General features: G+C 46.3%; 1 protein-coding gene across 28 annotated transcripts in view; it reads left to right on the forward strand.

Annotated features, from left to right (window-relative positions):
• The window catches only part of LOC119844076 (DAB2 interacting protein), a 494,149-nt gene that overhangs the window by 401,701 nt on the left and 73,312 nt on the right, over window positions 1-19,136 (forward strand). For 27 of the 28 annotated variants that reach the window (XR_006276072.1, XM_043498919.1, XM_043498921.1 and 24 more), the window contains one exon: window positions 15,840-15,993. Coding sequence is in view for 27 of the 28 variants with exons in the window: in XM_043498919.1 (XP_043354854.1) it covers window positions 15,840-15,993 (154 nt within the window). In the remaining variant the exon portion in view is untranslated. Of the gene's footprint in view, window positions 1-5,840; window positions 6,008-15,839; window positions 15,994-19,136 lie in introns of those variants that run through there. The other variant, XM_038374290.2, reaches the window with a different exon arrangement.

The raw sequence follows: 19,136 nt of genomic DNA on the forward strand, positions 1-19,136 counted from the left end.
CTGCTGGAATATAGGACTAAGGTAATTTTTCCCTCTCAATCTGTCCTTGGGACTTTCAAACCAAACTAGAAACCAGGGAGAAATATCCTCCCCCCAGGCTATGCTCCCACAGGGCTCTATCTGATTTCAGTGGGAGTAGTGTATGCACATTCCTGGTCAGAAATTGGCCTAACTCCAATAGCACAGACGTCTGAAGTGACCCGATAGTAATACATGCTTTTAGAGCTTTTCATCAGGAGATCTCAAGGCGCTGTACGAAAAAGGGCAGTATCATTATCCCTGTTTTATAGCTGGCGAAGCTGAGGAACACAGAGGGAATGTGACTGGCCCAAGGTCACCCTGCAGATCAGAGGCAGAGATGGGAATAGAACCCAGCTCTCCTGAGTCCCAGTCTGATGCTCTGGACACTAGGTCACAGCACCTGCCTTAGCACACCAGTGTGTTCCACCAAACACGCTTGAAAAATATCCCTGAAATAATGCAGCCTAGAACTCATGAGCCAGCCCTATATAACTATAACTATAGCTATAACTGCAGCATAATGCATATGGCCCTAGTACTTGTGATCAGCCCTACAGTGCCAAGAGTACCCAGCCTGACACCTCAATAAAACACGGCTGTACTCAGCCCTGCAAACGTGAGCAACTCTACCGGTTTGCATTATACTGGCGAGCACAGGATTGGTTGAGCTTTTTTAAAAGAATGTTGTGTCTTTCCTGGCTTTTGGCAAGAGTTTAGTCTGAACTCCTGAAAAGGGATGAAACTGACTTCAGTAACCCCCCCTCTCCCAGCTTTAACCACTCAGGTCAGATGATTGAGCTTCCTCTGTGAATGGACGGAGTCATCATAAAGACATCACAGCCAATGTAGAATGCGTGGACTCTGGCTTTAATGACCTGGAGAAAAGTAAACACAGGAGCAGCTGGAAAGGTCACTTCCCAGCTGGGGAGGGGGAATGGCTGGTCCTAGCATCCTCCCCAGCCCATCTCACTTCAGCAAACCCAGATTAACCCAAGCTCATTTTAAGTCCAGAGAAGAGAAAGTCTCCTGGTTCTCAGAAGAGATGGAACTCTCTGTAATCATGAGTTATGTGATGAATACCTGTTAATTGTGAACAAGGGCAAAACTTTGGTTTTAGGGCACTTTTAAACAATAAGAAGACTAGTGGATGACTAATGGAAGTCTTTAAGTAATTTGGATGGTGCAAGTGCTAAGGAAGAGTGGGGTTTAATTAGCAGCAGCAGTAATAATAATAGCTGCCAGAGTATTTTACAACTGCATCTAACCCTGCTGAAATGGGTGGAGATAGCCCTCTATAGCACCCATCATGATTAACAACAGGTAGGTGATGTGAAAATTTAGCGGTAGCATATTGAGATAAATCCTGGCTCGAGGATCTTTATGACTAATTGATCTGTGTATAGCTTTCCTATAATGCCCATCGCAGTAGTATCTAAGCACTGGGTCTCTTGAGTGTAGCTTCTTCAAAGTACGGTGCCTGACAGTAATTACTGGAACAGAGGTAACGGCCCCACTGGTCAAACAGGATCCCGGTTCTTAAGGTTTCAGCTGAAAGACACCCATCCTCGTAGTGCTCTCTAGAAGACGAAGGGTTAAGTTAGCTGAGCTGGAATCTGCAAAAAGAAAAGGAGTACTTGTGGCACCTTCGAGACTAACAAATTTATTAGAGCATAAGCTTTCGTGAGCTACAGCTCACTTCATCGGATGCAACTGGAATCTGTAATTCTAAGCCAGAGATCCCCAAACTATGGGACGCACCCCTCTAGGGGGGAGTGGAGGAACTTTCAGCGGTGCAGAGGGGCCTCCGGCCCAGGAGCTGCAGCCCCACTCCAAGCCAGGATGGGAGGGGTGGACAGGGGTAAGGCGGGCATGACCCTGAAAAGTTTGGGGATCACTGTTCTAAGCAGTCTGCTTGTTTCAAAATTTAGGCCCATAAAACACAACCACCTAAGTGGAGGAAATAAGGAAAATGTGGGATAAGTATTAGGGAAACATTCCTGAGTCTAGGATGTGTTAGAGGGCAGTCTCCTGGTTGCATCTACACTATAACACCCCCCGCACCTCCCCTGCCCCCCGCAGGGCACCAAGTCTCAGAGCCTGGCTCAATTGACTCAAGCTACTGGACAGTCCCTGTGAGTAGCATGCAGGGAACAGCCCTGCATTGGCGGAGGGGGGAGGACTAGCCAGGGCCTAACTGGCCTTTTCCAACTCTACTATCTATGGGCCAGATCCTAGGCTGGTATGAATTCGCAGTCTTCAGTGGACCTGTGCTGATTTACACCATCTGGGGATCTGTTGCATCTCAATGAATTGTAATGACAAGCGAGATACCAGGCGTATCTAGCACCGGCTGCTGCACAGGGCGAGAAGCATGTGCTTGCTCAGACCCACTTCTGGGTCAGCTGATATCGCATACAAGCGCACAAAAGGAATAGTGCTAGTGCTGGCCTGCTAGAGCAGCCTGGCTGCTCGCTGCCTGTCTCCGCTGACCCAAATCGCTGTGGCTCTCCCCTTGTGGGGGGTGCCAGAGTTGTTCCAAAGTCCAGGTCTTGTATTTTAGCGCCATGCCAAAATGATAACAAGTTAGTAAAACTGTAACTTAACCTTAGCAAGCAGGAGATAAGGAGCAGAAGGAAACAAGGTGAGCAAAGCCCCTGGCTCTCCCGTACTAACCGCCACGCTTTATTGCAGCTTTATGAGAGTGGGGACAGTTGGACACGGGCTCCCTTTGGAGCACTTTAGTGACGTTATTCAGAAGCTCTGCAGAGAGCCTTTCTTCCAGGCGAGAGTGACTCCAGGCTGTCAGGGACCTCCCAGGCTCAAACCAGCACTTAGCGCTCTCCTCTGAGGATCCTAGGGCTGCTGCTGGGGCCGGAACGATTGATTGGAGCTGCCTTTTTGTTATTTTTGGCTACCCCAATAATGTATCCAAACCTTGGAAGAAGGCTGACCCTGGTGCCCTTCTTTATAGGAACTATGAAATCCAGATCGAGGACTCCAAAACCACCTCTGCATGCCACGGCTGCTTGCAAAGGGTGAGGCTGCTGCAGAGCACCCTGCGGGGAGGCCAGATCCCCAGATCCTGCTAAATCCTGTGCAGACTGCAAGAAGAAACAGTCCTCTGTCTGTCCAGTTAGCAATGTGAAATCCATTGACTGGAGGTGTTCTGCTAAGCATGCTGCTTGCCCCTGCATGGCTGGTAGGACGGGGCGAGGGGCCATTTACTTTGGGAGGAAGGAAAGGGCCCTACTAGAATTTATTAGCAGCTAAGACTGAAGGACGACTGGCCTTTTTTGTGCGAGTCCCACACCAATACTGTGTCCTTCACTAGAGTCTGCCACCCAGTGATCTCAAAGCCTGTAGCACATGTTAATTAAAGCTGGCATCCAGCCCCCTGAGGTAGGGGAGAGTCATTTCCCCTCTTTTCCAGGAGTGGAAACTGGGGGACATAAGTGACTAGCCTAATGTCCCACAATGAGTTAGTGTCAAAGCAGGGGTCAGGAGTCCTGGCTCCCAGTCCACAGCTGACACCGTCAGATTGCTTGCTTCCTTTTTCAAAAGAACAAACCCAACTTCTTGGTTGCTGCGGAAGGAGAAGTCTGGGGATCTGGCTCCTCGGTCACTGGGCGGGAACAAGAAGTACCTGCTGCCAGGGAGGTGGAGCTGTGCCCTTCTCAGAGATCTGCCAGCTTCCAGCCTGCTTTCTGGAAGTGCAAAGTATTAATTATTATTGACCCACCCCTTGCCTCGGAGATGCCCTTCTAGTGCTGAGCAGCAGGGGCGGCTGGATGCTGGGATTGTCCCTGATCGAGGGCAGCCCTGCTTCTGACTGTGGGATTTATGGTTTGCTGCAGACATGGACTGTAGTCTTGGAAAGGTGGGAAAGGAAACCCCCATAAATAACCCTCGGGACAGTGCCATGAAGTGTTTTTTTGTTCAGTTAATAGGCTCACTTTGTTCTCGATGAGTAATGGAGGGGTTTGTCTACACCGGTATGACAGCAGCGGTCTGGCTGTGGAAATGTGTTGCTGTGGGCTGGAGAAGGGGGACTGAAACCAGGGCATTGTACCAAACAGTGTCGCCTCTCTCCCCTCATCTTTGCCCGCTCTCCTCTCCTGCTCCAGCACTCTTCCGCCACTGACTTACCCACTGCTTGTTTTAGGCCAGCCCTTATTTTCTGCAGTGCCTGGATTTGGCAGTTTTAGATGCATAATTGAAAAGGAGTGGGAGTGGCTGGTAGCACCTACTTCCATCTATTCCCAGTCTGAAGGGAACCAAAAAGTACTGTGTAACCCACGAGTGTGCCTGTTTTTCTCTAGCCCCGAGCCTGGCTCACCGAACCAGGAGTGCCAGAGACAACCAGAGCACTCACCTGAGCGTCCCCTGCTGCTGGCTGACATTCTGCTCTTAAGTGGGGAGGATTCTTAGGTGGACACAGCAGATTCTGATCTTGTCAGGCTCAGGTGGGTTTGGTTGCCTCCGCAGACACCAGCCTTTGCTATTGAAGGGGCTGGCACAGAGGTCAGTCACTTGGTTGTGTCTATCCCCTAGAGCTGGTGAGATACTGGGCAGCCTCATCTTTGGGGAGGCCGCTGGATTTCCCCCCTTCTACAGAATATTTTAATATAAAGTGGAGCTTTCAAAGTGAGCATAAAGGGGCGTGATCAGGGAGGAGTAGACACTGCGTAGCTTTTGCAAAAGTAAAAGGTCGTACAGAATCGGTCGTGAATAGAAATGTTCTCATGAGGTTTATTGCAAAGAAATCACCGAAAATCTTTCCCGGGGTGTCGCGAATCCAAACACAACAGTGGTGTGGCTCTGAGGACATGGTGGTGACTTGATATCAGGGATATTAAAAATACGTGCAGCAGAGAGATCAGATTAGGTTGCACAATGAGGTGAAAGGCCCAGGGCCGGTTTTGCTGGCTAGACTGCATAGGAGCAGCGAATGAAGAGCATGAACGGCAGGAAGCAAATTAGGTTTCTAAACTAGTTTTCAGCGGTAATCATCCAAAGTGGTGTTAGCACCTCTGTGAGGAGAATATATTTTTCAAACAGCTGATCGTGTTGCAACACAGCCTTGCTTTGCCCTGACTCCTCTGGGAAACTCGCTGATATTTCTGCAGGAGATGTTGTTAATAGTCACAATGCCATCTCTGAATTACAGGGGCCTCATTTCAGAGGGTGGGTGTGTGGCCAGCATGTCTCTTCGTTGGCTGCATTATTTCTTGAGGAGCTAATTGTGTGTGGGGGGAAGCTACAGGCAGCTCTTGCTCTATAGCTGCTTTTCTACCACAGCTAACTGCTGGAACAGATGCCCTAGACCCTGCAGCCCTCTCCAGCACTGAGCAGAGAGAATCTGAGCTGGCCAGCTAGAGACAGAAGCTGATTGAGGCCCCAGTGGAGTACAGTCACCCCAGCCCTTCCCAATCACTAGATCTGTTCCCATTCGCTTCCAGAGCTGCAAGAGCTCCCAGAATATTGTTGTCCAGATGTTTTCCTTGATTTAAACCGAATGCATCAGAGCATGGTGCCATTAGGCCATTGCCCAGCTGTTTAATTGCTTCCCCTGGAGGGTGGGGGAACTGCCTTCTCCAGAGTGCATTAGTTAGTGTATTTTGTGCCTCACATGTCTGTGCTCTGAACAGCAGGCCAGGCCAGCACAGCAATGCTCACCGGTAACTGTACTAATGTTGACATTTATGGTGATTGTAGCTCTCCTACCCAGCTACCGAACAGCCAATCGGATGGCATCAGGAGCTGAGCTGAAGCTTGAACGGCTTTTTGCATATCCAGTTCAGCTATGCCTATGGAAGGGATAGGATGAGAAAGGGGGACAGGAAGAAACCTCCAGGAGGTTTGTGTAGCGGGGAGTTCCTTTTACGGAGGGTGGATTTTTATAAGCTTTGTGCAAAGCCAGACAACTGGCCTGGTGGACAGAGGAGCTGTGCCAGAGTTAAGAAGAGTTGAAAATCTGGGCCTTTTGGTAAGGAATTGAGAGACTTCTCTCTGTGCGTGTGTGTGTCCGTGTGCACACAGGTGGGGGGAGTGTGAAAGTAACCTTTGGCTGGATGGGTGTCAATGTAGAATGGGTTGGGAAGGGGGGAAGCTTTTACTTTTCTGTGCACCGAACAGAAATAGCGAAGGATGGAGAGCGCTGCAGAAAGCAGTGCACCCCCCCCCATAGGTGTCCTTACAGTCCTGAGCAGGCAGCAGCTCCGAGAGGGAGGGGCTTCCCAGAACAAGGAGTAGCTAAAGATTCAGGACTGGTTCCTGCAAACTGCCGGGTGCCCTCCTGTGCTCAGCCCCATGCAGGATGGGCTCCGGGTCCAGATGGGGAGCAGATCTTTGTGAAGTTACCAGTGAGAGTGGCTAATCAATGCCCACTTAGAATGTGTTGGTTTGTTACAAAAGGAGGTATTCCAGTGAGCAGCAGTTTAGCCTTTCGTTGATTCAGGAATCCCCAGGCCGATTAAGGAAACATCTGAGTTGGTTAGCACATCACTGGCACGAGTGAACTGGCCAGTCACTGACAGGATGTGTCGTGTGCTAACACGGAGGCACGTCCTGGGGATGTACTGTCCATGGCGGGAGCTGGAAGTGGGGATGAAGCAACCTCACCCAGGGTGATACCACTGCAGTGGTTGACATTGTTTGACGCAAGCCTGCAATTTGCTTTTAATCAATTTCTCTCCACCGAGTGGCTTATTTTTAGAAGAGTCCCAGCTGTGGTCCCCATGTTTGTGCTTTTTAAAAATGTCATCATCTGCTTCTGCAGCCAGCCATGATCTGGTGCCTGGAGCGGACACCTTAGCATTACAGGGAAGTGTGGCTTGCCAGCCTCCTCTCCTCATAGGCAATCCGGAAGGAAAGAGACCTGGCTTGCTTTTTCCACCTCATCCTGCTGCTGCCTCTTGAATCAAGTTGCAGCAAAATGATGTTAGTGAATAAGGGGGAGATTCATAGCAAAACCTTCATCCTCCCCTTCATGGCAACTTCTGACCCTCGTGAATAGCTAGGGGGGCAAGGGCAGGTATGCCTGCCCCAGGTCCTGTCCCCGTCACCTCCAGAGCAGGCTGGCAATGCAATGGAATATCCTAAGTCTGTGTGGTTGATTCTGCTTTCACATCAACTTTGTACCTGGAGTTTGTCCTGAACATTCTGGTGTCAGTGTGATCAGTATTTCACCCTGTAACTTTTGGCAATTTGAGACTTGTTAGTTCTTCATGCCATGCTGCGCCACTCTGAAGAATGGTGGTCCTGATTCTTCTCTCACTTACATCAGTTGTACACAGGAATAATACCATTAACTTCACTGGAGATATTCCTGCTTTACATTGGCATGAGAAGAGAATGTGGCCTGGTGTTTCTATATGTCGTTGTTGAAACCCTTAGTTTCTTTCAAAGGGATATTGCCAGTCTCAAGTCCTGTATTGTCAAGAAAGCCATTGATTTCCCTAGGTTGCTGATAATATTTTACATTTGGAAACTGAACGAATTTTTTGAATTCCCTTTTATTCTTCTCTCTCGGTGCGTTTTCTTGGCTTTTTGCAATTTCTCTCACCTTGCAGAATACAAATCAATCAAGTTAGCTTCTCCACTGTTTATAATGAGTTTCACTTTCAGGTTCTCGACAACAGTCCTTCCAAAGGAATATTTTGTTAAGCAAATAATCCGGCATTTCCAGATAATTTAAAAGATTTTTTAAACTGGCATCATCGCTCGGGTTTTGAGAAGCTTAGTTTGTACAAAATCAAAATGTGGAGCCTTGTTTGAATTGATAGAGTCCCTCTGGTTGTAATTATTTTCCCTGTTGGTTAAAATTGAGGCTCACCTCAAAATGAGGGCAGGACCTATTAAATGTAATTTATGTGTTCATTATGTGACTGACTGTTAATTGATGCCCCATGCAGAGGACATAAGTCGTGCTACTACTACAGATAAAGCAGATTCTCCAGTAGCAGGGGGTCTGTTCCGGGAGCAGAAGAGCCTGACTTCATTCCTGCTGTCGCTGGAATGTCCCATGCAACTATTGAGCCAGTTGAAGAGGATAATGTTTGATTTATTTTCAGCTGCAACGGGACAAAATCCTTCTCTTGTTTTATGATGCAAATTAATTCCACAGAGTTGTCCACTTTGCTCTCAGTCATAACAAACATTCCCTAATCCCCAGGCTGGAGGCAGCTAGAGTCTCCTCTCCATTCTGCACAGCAGATCCCTTCCTGGCGGCTCTTCTCCTCTGATGTGTGCAGGACACCCCACAGGAGTAGTGTGCACGTAGGGGACAGCCGAACAGCCTCAGAGATTCCCCCATGTGGGTGGGAGGGGAGAATTGTTAGCCCTTGATAAGTGATTTGGAATTGAGCTAATGAATTTTCCCTGTGTTTACCAGTTACCTGGCTGGTAAGTGTAGTGAAATCAGGGGGAACCGGATGGCTCCAAACACTGGTAATGGGATGCAGAACCTTTCACCTTCAGGTCACCAGACCAAGCCTAGATCCCAGGAGGGTGATAACCAAAACATGTTACCCTCGGATGGCAGTGGGATGGCCTGTGTGAACTAAGTCTGACAGTCTCAGCCTCACTCTCTGTCCAACACTGCTCCTCGTGTTAAACGGGAACCTTCATCTTAGAAATCACACTTCTTCCTGGACCTTTCTTACCTGCTGCTGTTCCAAGGGACACTGAAGAGCGGAACTGGAAGATATTCAAGAAGCCATCTTCTTCTTCATTTGTTTATTTAGTGCAGTTGACAGGACTTTCTGGCTCGTCCCCTTTATCTATACTCAGTCAGTTTCCCCTGTTGGGTGCCTTTCAGCAACACAGGAGAGGGAAATATTTTAAAAACCAGGAAAATTATCATTGTAAACACACACAAATCAGCAGGTGGATTAGGCAGGTGAGGCCTGAAACTAAAACTGTGGAGATAGTATGTGGATGTTTCCCCTTTAAGAGCTTGTCTACATGTGGAAGATAATATTCTTCTTCCAGAGTGTGGCAGAGTGTGGATTTAAAGCAGATTAACTATAGCAGAATAACTCCATGTGAACACTCAAATTCCATAATGAGAGTGTCAGACATCAAACCGGAATGACTCCATGTGTGGACGAGGCCTAAACCCTGTCCTTGTTTGGAGCTTCAGCAGAGGGGCTGAGTTCTGGAATGGAGCACAGAGACTCAGCTCTGCTGATGGTCCCTCCTGTGTACAGCTGAGCTGCGCCAGCAGACATTAACCTGCTAGGCTTAGATTCACCTCATGACGTGGAAGTGAAAGGCTCCATACCCCATTACCAATGCCTGGCACGTTGTCAGTCAGGTTAGCTGTCCTGCTGACGGTTGACACTTGCAATGTCCCAGAGCTCAGGGTCTAGCCCAAATGTCCACACGGCAATTTTTCAGCCCCACAAGCCCAAGCCCGGGCCATCCGTGGGTTTTTTTATCCCTATGTAAACTTACTCACAAAGCATCAGTATGCTTGGAGTATTGCTGCAATCTAAATAATAATGTTCAGCATCCCTATATCTGGCTGTTTAATAAAGAGTCACGCCAAGAGCATTAGAATCTCTTAATGCTGAAATGTTCCATTAGGTTTATTATTTAGAAAAACAATCCTCTCTCTCTGCTCTTGGGCAGTAAACATTTTTTCTTTAATAACTAGCTTTTGGCTGCCTCTCTGTTGGACCCTCCAGGACAGTGCCAGGAGGAGTAATGCTGTTATTTCTCTTTAAAGCTGATGTGATATTTTATGAGATTTCCCCCCCCTTCCATTTAAACTGAACCTTGGAGATCCAGAAGAGGATTAAAATAAGGCACGTGGCAAAACAAACCACGTTTGTGCTGTTCGGAGACACAGTTCCTCCAATGAGAAGTTTGTGACCTGGTGGATTTATCTGTTGCACTTATAAAAGCCTAGCAACCTAATTTAATTGGCTCATGTAAACCAAGATGGGAGCCAGAATACATAGTGTGTTGTTAAAGAAAGAAATCGGCTGTGTGCACATGCTATATTTTAAAATGTAACTGTAGGGAGATGTATTTGAAGGAAACACCTCCCAGTCCTGGAAGTGTGTATATACAGCAAGCGAACACTCTCTGTACTGCTTGGTTAGGTGGCTGGGGGCTATCGTGGTCTCAGTTTCAGAAAATGAGGAAGGGAAGAGGATGAATTTACCAATGCTCTGGTCATTCGTGGGTTGCTCTGACAACAAGAAGTTCTGTACCTGTTTTACATAGCTGTTTGTAGATTCCAGAGCCAGAGGGCACCATTGTGATCATCTAGTCTGATCTCCTGTATAACATATGCCACAGAACTTCCCCCAAATAATTCCCAGAGCATCACTTTTAGAGAAATATCCAATCTTGATTTTAAAATGGCCAGTGATAGAGAATCCACCTTGACCTTTGGTAAATTGTTTCAATGGTTAATTACCTTCATTGCCAAAAATTTACACCCTATTTCCACTGTAAATTTGTCTAGCTTCAACTTCCAGCCACTGGATTGCATTATACCTTTCTCTGCTAAATTGATGGGCCTATTGTTAAATGTTTGTGCCCCATGTAGAGACACATAGGCTGTAATCCAGGCACCCCTTGACCTTCTCTTTGTTAATCTAATAGATCTCTTTGACTCTATCACTAGAGGTAAGCTAAATAGGTAGATCTGAAGAACTCTGTCACTATAAAGGCATCTTCTCTAATCCTTTTATCATTCTCATGCCTCTTCTCTGAACCCTCTCCAATGTATCAACATCCTTCTTGAGTTGTGGACACCAGAACTGGACACAGAATTACAGCAGTAGTAGCATCAGTGCCAAGTACAGAAGTAAAATAATCTCTCTATTCCTAGCTGAGATTCCCCGAGTTATGCATCCCGGGATCGCATTAGCTCTTCTGGCCACAGCATCGCACTGGGAGCTCGTGTTCACTGGATTCTCCACCACGACCCCCCAAATCTTTGTCAGAGTCATTGCTTCCCTTGGTAGAGTCCCCCATTCTGTAAATGTGTCCTGCATTCTTTGTCCTGAGATGGATACATTTGCATTTAGCTGTATTAAAACACACATTGTATGCTTGTACCCAGTTTACCAAATGATCACATTGCTTTGAATCAGGGACCTGACTGCCTCTTGATTTTTGGTATCCTCTGTAAACGTTATCAGTGATGATTTTTTGTTTTCTTCCAGGTTGTAGATAAAAATGTTAAATAATGTAGGGCCAAAAACTGATCCCTGAGGGACCCCACTGGAAAAGACCCACTCTGTGACTATTCCCCATTTGCAGTTAAATTTTGAGACCTATTAGCTAGCCAATTTTTAATCCATTTAACTTGTGCCATGTTAATTGTGTATCATTCTAGTTTTTTAATCAAAATGTCATGCAGCACCAATTCAAATGCCTTAGAGAAGTCTAAGTATATTACGTCAATATTATTACCTTTATCAGCCAAATTTATAATCTCATCAAAAAAAATATATCAAGTTAGTTTGACAGGATCTAGTATATGTAAACTCATGTTAATTGGCATTAATTAATCCTCCTCCTTTAATTCTTTATTAATCGAGTCTAGTATCAGCCGCTCCATTATCTTGCCCGGGAGCAATGTCAGGCTGACAAACCTATAATTGCCCAGGTCATCCCATTTACCCTTTTTAAATATTGTCACACCATTAGCTTTCTTGCAGTCTCCTGGAACTTCCTCAGTGATCCAAGACTTATTGAAAATCAGCATTAACAGTCCAGCAAGCTCCTCAGCCAGCTCTTTCCAAACTATCTAAAATATTGGAGTCGTGCTAGGAATATCTGCATTGCAATTGTCCCTCCAAACCGGCAGCAAGGTTGTATGATCACGCGCCCATTGTGAGATGACTTTGCTCACAAGTGGTTCCTCTGCAGGGAACTGACGACAGAACTGTCCCTTCAGGCTAGAGGTAGGTGCCTCCTAGGCCCAGGGCAGAGCAGTAAGTGCTGAAGGCTCACACAGATGCTACCCCTGATGCACCAGTTCTCTGATTAGAGTGGCCTTCACACCGCACCATTATTAGTCCTGCACTTTTCCCAACCACCGAAGTCAGAATAATTTTTTTGTTCTCAAATTGCTGCCCCTCTTCAGTTAGAGCAGGCTCAGCCCAAGCATTCCAGGTCTCTTGTGCATTAGCTGTGAAAACATTATACCTCTCAGCTGCTTCATCTTTAATGTGCATGTGGCTGGCTTTTATTCTCTCTCCCAAGTGACCAGGACAGCAGAGTTATTGTTTCAGTAAGAATAATAGTGCCCTCTCCACAGTGAGTCAGCCAGGCAGTTCATGGCATTAGCGGGAATTTCTTATTACTGTTCACACAAAAGGGAAGCCTGCACAACCATGGGCTCTAAGACAGGGAGTTACAAACAGCTGCCAGTAAATGGATCCCTGCAGCAAATGTCATGTCACCCATTAAAGGACATGACAAACTTTCCTTCACTAGAAGTGGGTATTAAAATGAAAGGGTACTGTGCCCTTTGCAGACATCCAGTATATATCCACATTCTACAAAGCATTCATTGCTTGTAGCAGGCAGTCTGGACAGCGGAAAATTTCAGAGGGTTACGGGAAGCATGGGGAGTAGCCTTTATTGATTTTTAATTGTGTGTGTGTGAGACTTTGGTGCTGGTGAATGGTGTCAGATTGTCCTGGGAGTTCCTGCCCAAGCAGTGTTCATGCCTGTCCTGGAGGGGTTGCCTTAATGGTGAGGTTTTTCATGGCCTCTCCAGTTAAATTTCTAGCAAGGAGCGCTCATTAGCCACAACTCTGGTGGTGGTTTTTGTGTCATGGACACCACGAGGCCCAGCTAGCTCATTTCACACAGGCCATCATCACACAGACATCTGGTGAAAAGTTTCAGTGGCTACCAACTCCAGCTGGGTTATATAAACTGTCTAGAGGTTGAGGGCTTTGTGAGCTTAGGAACGGATCCTGCTGTCATTCCCTGGAGCAATCTGACCCCCTGCCGCTTTTATTTTTATGAAAAAATCCCAATGACTGTACAGTTTCTTCATGTGTGAAGATGCCGTAAACAGACTATGGGTATAATGTGAATGCTGTTGAATTTGGTAATGACATAACATAGTCCTATTGTAGTGTCCTTCATTGCTTAAATATATGTAGATGATATTCTGAAGCAAACCACTGTTAAATAACAATGTAACATGAAAAGTTCTCCCCCCTCAGGTTCCCTCCACTACACACGTGCACTTCCACACACATGCCCACACCTGCAACTTCTGATTCATTTTGTTGCAATGTTTGCTAAACTGGGAGAACAGCAATACAGATTCATGGCTTGATAATGGGTGTGTATATATACAATATGTGCTTATTGAATTCTGAGTTCATATTGCCAGAACTTTACACACACTAAGAATTTGAGCCTCAGTCTGATTGCTTAGATTTCCTAGATTTTTCCCTAAATTACAGAAAGTAAGACTTGATATAAATGTCACCATGGTGAGTTCTTTAGCAATTGGTTAATGGTTTATGCTATCAGCTCTATGGTTTCCAGATATTTCTCTCTGTAGTATTCGCAGCCGGGGTGGGGTTCGATCAATCTAGATGCATTAGAGTTACTTTGCAGAATCATTCAGGGAATAAGGATGTGGTCCCCTTTTCTTCGAAAATAGTATTAAATTGCCACAAACTACTGGAAAATGACAGTGAGACTTTGCTTGATTCCTAAAGATCAGTTTTACTTGCAAAAGTGCTGCAGGTTGAGTGGACAGTTTAGAGGATTGCTAATGGGATTTATAGCCTTTTGTTTCTAAATCGCTGGTTCTAATCCGGCCCAAATCAGTAAGGACCAAAGATTATTAGCTTCTGAGAGCTGCTAGATGTCCTGTGTGAAATGTGTTTGATGGTCGTCTTAGTGCAGTTCCCAGTGGACACATTATTAGATACCACCACAATTGGTCTTGGCTGTCAGCCTCAATAGAGAGCACCAAAGACTGAACAGCCCATGGAGACTGAGCTGTCTATTAACCCTCAGATACTGTCCCTCCCCGTTAGTTAATGCTGTCTGTATTGCATCGGTTCTGCAGAAAAATAGGGGCCTTCACTTTGCAGGGCAGTCAGTCTGGCACTTTTAACTGGACAAACCAGATGAAGTCTGAACCTTTATCATCTCAGGGCCTGCTCATGGGATGAACCTTTATGGCTAAGCTCGCAAAGTACCTGGTTTATTTTTGGTGCTACTGTTGGCTGTTTTCTTGTATCAGTTTGGCATCTGACTGAAAATGATGAATTTTGTATACATGACTGGCATTTCTTAGTGTTTCTTTCAGCTTTGTTCCTGAGAATGGCAAAACTCAATACACACAGATGAAGCAATCTGAAACAATGCATGTGAATTGCATCACATTGTGTGTTGAGGACAGTGTTAAAAATAAAGGCTAAAATCCCTTCACTTTGCAAAATCCTGTCCTTTGAAGCAGCCTAAATGCTGTCCCCTACAGACAGACCCACACACACTCACAGCTTCTCTGAGAGACACTGAGACTGTTGCCATTGGTTCTAAAGGTCAAAGTTATTAGAGTCAGTTTCTCAGATCTGGCCTCAGTAGAAGTGTTTTATATTGTGCAGACGTGAGATAAAGGAACCGTTTCATTTGCCCTCATGTTTCTTTTCCTGCTGCCCTTCTATATTTTTTTTTCATTTTTCCTCCAAAGCCTCATATTTTCCCCATGCCCTCTCTGATTCCTTGTTAACAGTTACTTGCACCATTATCTGTACTGATCCTTGCTGAAAATTGTGCATTGTTCACCATCTGCAGACTTCCCTGCTGTTAAATGCTGCCCATGCACCTCCAGGGCATTTAAATGAGTCTGTAGGGCTCTCAGGTCCTGTTTTCCACCTCTCTCCTTCGCGTGGGTATGTCTGTAACAGTCAGGATGGGCACATCAACTGCAAAGTGTTAATCCAGCCACTGGCTCTGCCCATGATAGGAATTTGTGCTTTCTTTGCAAATGAAGATGGAGGTGCAATGCTGTATCTTGGGGTACCTGGGGTCCTGCATGCTTCCCATGTGTTAGCATTCTCCCTGCAGTGCTCCATCCGGAGCTCTATATTCCCAAGTGGGAGACCCAATCTGAATAAAATCCAAATCTTTTGGGGCTTTGAAGAAAGCACCATTAGTATTGGTTTTCCGTCCATTTTTGTACAACTTTCTACTGTCACCTGGGACTGGTGGCTGTGAAATAACGTGAGATGAAACCCCATGTGAGGGGGATCTCCCATCCAAGTATGGACCAGACCCAACCCCATTTAAATCTGCAATCCCTGCTACGATCACAGCATATGGCAGTAGAGTTATAGTCCATACAGATCACCTCATGGCATGGGGCATGTGTACTGTGTATCCTGGTGTTGGTGAGTGTGTTAAACCGGTACTGGTGACTGTTTTGTCCTGCAGTGCCAACCTACCAGACTGACCTCATTTAACTCTGAGGGCTGAATTTGCAAAGTCTAATGCAAAAGCGGTTGTGTACCTGCAAAAACACACAGACATCTTTGCAGGGACACGTGTTGTGTGCATTTACAAACATGGACTCCTGCTGCACATCCTTCTCCTACAGCATCAGAGTTTTTTATTGTACAGCATTTTATAGTAAACCTCTTCATAATGCAGCCTCTTTACCAAATTACAAAGGGGGCTGCAGAGCAGTCCCCAATGGGCCTGTTATCTCATGCAAAAAATTCCCAGTGGTTTTGTAGATTGACTTGAAACACATGCACCTAATCAGCTCTCTGTGGAGAAGAGATGCCACTGATGTCATTGTGTTCTTCCTCTAGATCCCATCTAATGCCGAGGCTGAAAGAATCACGCTCCCACGAGTCTTTGCTCAGCCCCAGTAGCGCCGTTGAGGCTCTGGATCTCAGTATGGAGGAAGAAGTGGTCATCAAGCCAGTTCACAGTAGCATTCTGGGGCAGGACTATTGTTTTGAGGTAAGAGGATTTTGTATCCATCCTGCCACGTGGTGTTGGAAGGTATCTGTTTGGTGAGTAGTGTGGGGGAATCTTCTTGCCTTATAAACATCTCTGGTGTGAACTTTCGTTTATCAGAGCAATGTCTAATGGAGACAGTTGTTTCAATGGGACTTTGTGTGTGCTCTATAAAAAAAATTCTGTTGGGAAAAATATACCAATAAAATGAGAGCTCTGACCCCATTTTACAGTGGTAGCAGGACCTGCAGCTTGGAGAGCTACCCAGCAGTAAACACAGTCCGTGCCCTCATAGAGCATAGATAAATAATCCATAGTCATTTAGACAACATAACCCGCAGTTCTCTATTCCGTGGCTGCATGGGCTTCATACACGGTTGTCCATGGAGATAGAATTCAGGACCGTATTATCCAAAAACATCAGGCTTCTGTTGGTCGAGTAAAAGGGAGATCTCTGTGAGCTGGAGTATATTGGGTTTTATATCCTAGTAGGTGATAGCTAAGAGAGGGCAATGTAGTTACTGGTACTTCAGTAGGTCTCCATCTTGCAGAGGGCAGTGGTGCGCACACAAATCAGCATACAAGTCAATAATGCAACATGCCATTAGGGAACCTATTATCCTATGGTGTGCAGGGCAGCACATTAGACAGGGACAACCTGGTGTTTAGTAATGGCGAACCAGCAGCTGAGGTTGGTTTAATTTTTGTTGTTGTAGAAATTAGCAGCAAGTTGAAATTTAAAAATAATTTCTTAAAATGTAAAGAGGCAAAATGGAAAATACTTTTTAAAAAAAGATTATCCCCAAACATAAGCCCTAAAGCAAGAAGGAGGCATAAATTTTCCAGTGTGATTTGCTCTCTGGAGAATTGAGCAAGTGCAGTAGGTCAGGAGGAGAACAGTTTTGTAAATTATATGGCCTCTATTACATTCCACTCAAGAAAGATAAAATAAAGCTAGATGGAAAATAGATGTGACATCCATAATATAAGAGTTGTTTACCAATTCTGCTCAGCACACAAGAGCAGAGCAAGGGATATGAACAATACTTGTAGAAAGTTGACTGAGAGGGGAATTATATAAATCATGTACTTGTAAGGGGGAAGCACGTTTTATTTTTAAGTGAGTTTGATCAAGAAGAGTCATACAGGAAAACAGAACATACTAATGGTACTCTTGAGGGCATTCTGCGCCAAAAAAATAAAAATTCTGTGCACAATATTTTAAAATTCTGCAAATTTTATTTGTCAAATAAATGTGGAGGCTCCAGCATGGCATTGGGGAGCACAGGCCACTGTCTATAAGAATGTGGGAGATCACTGTGCAGCTTCCCCCCGCCCCCGGGGACACAGATTCAGCAGTGACGCTGCACCCAATCCTGACACAGTGCAAGGACCGAGCCTGCCCCAGAAACACCCAAGGGCCCTGCCCCTCCATGCCATGTGCATCAGGTGTGGGCAGGTAGGCTCAGCAAGGCAGGATCCAAGTGTGGAGGGGCTTAATGGGGGCGGGAGTCCAGGTGTGGGTTGAGAGAGTTCTGTGTTGGGCAATCTGGATATGGGCAGCTCAGTGGGAGATCTGGATGCACAGAGGCTTGTTGGGGGATTCTGGATGCAATGGTAATGGGACTCTGCAGGGGGTCCAGGTGAAGGTGGTTGGGGCTCAGCAGGGAGGGATCAGGGTGTGGGGAACTCCATGGGGGGTCCAGATGCCGGGGGAGTGGGGCTCATTGGGGGAGTTCTGGGTAGAGTGGGCTTAGGCTCGGCGAGGGGGTCTGGCTGCATGGGGGTTGGGTGGATAGGGGAGCAGCTTCCTGTACAGTGATCCCTCCCCCTGCAGCTGAGGAGTGATGGGTGCAGGAAGTGCAGGTGGGGGAGTTTGCAGAGCTTCCTTTAGCTAGGAAAGAAATCTGGGGGTGGGTCTGACTCAGGCCCAAATGCTGTGCAGGGGAAGAGGAAGTCCCGTCCTTCCCCAACCCAGCCAGGACTAGCGGCTGAGCCTGGCACACAGTAGGAGCCACCAGCTGGGTCTTCCCCAGTTCCGCCCCTTCCCCCACAGTGATTTCCTTCTCTGTCAGCTGCCCTGGTTGCCCAAAACATACTGCTGGGGAGGTCCTTTTGTTTCTTCATCAGAAAGTCAGTTTTTCTGCGGGGAAGCAAAGAAATCTGCGGGGAACATAAATTCTGTGCACAGTGTCGCAGAATTCCCCTAGGAGTATAGTGGCTATTTAGAAATCCTGTGGAGGAAGGAAAGAATGCCAGAAAACAAAAAGGACAGTGTTTTATGACTGATGGGTACTCATCAGCCAGCCTCTATAGGGAAACGCTTCAGATGAAAGCTAACTGGTGTGTTGTGTTCCTGCCCTCCTCTAACATCTCTGGAGACCCTGGTTCAAATACTGGCGTCAGAAGTGAAAGGAGTTTGCAGGTCTCACCTTAATCCCTAATGAGCATTGGTCTGCCTCTCAAGACCACTACGTCACTGTGTGATGTGTAGAGGCAGAGGATTTGAATTAGCAGAGGCAGAATGGAGGAACATGCAGTGGCAGTCTTGTGGGGGCTAGGACTAGACTAGCAGGGGGCGCTGTCAGAACTGAGGTGCACTGCAGATCCACTCATTCATCAAACCACCACATTTTCACCCTTGTTTTAAAAGAGATGAACAGCAATGTATGTTTGTTTCCAAGCATCTGTCTTACTGCCGGTGTGAAAAATGGAAAATGAAACCATAACTGCCTTTAGTTATTTTGTTACTGGGGCACAGATTTTGTTTAAGTTATTGGAAAGACATAGTCTCCTAATGTCCCCTACAATAAACCTCATCCCCTGAAGGTCCTCCCTTTAGGCTCTGAGCCTAGCTACTGTAGGTATCCTGTTATCTGAGGGCTCAGGTCTGACTTAACAAAGGATGTTGGCCTCAGCAGAGGTCAGTGAGAACGGCAATGGCTTCCATGGATTAGAATTTTGAAAGCTTGGGTTCAAGTCTGCAGACGGCAGAGAGAAGAACTGAAGGTGGCTGAGACAGTGGTTGAAAGCCACGACACCATTCTGCACATGAGAATGCTAATGAGGAAAATGTGAACTGATGTCCCAGAAAACAAGCTCTGAGCAAGAAATGTCAAGGCAGAAGGGGCTGCCAAAGTCAGAGG

Source organism: Dermochelys coriacea, chromosome 16 (assembly GCF_009764565.3).
Source record: "Dermochelys coriacea isolate rDerCor1 chromosome 16, rDerCor1.pri.v4, whole genome shotgun sequence".
NCBI classification, from domain to species: domain Eukaryota; kingdom Metazoa; phylum Chordata; order Testudines; family Dermochelyidae; genus Dermochelys; species Dermochelys coriacea.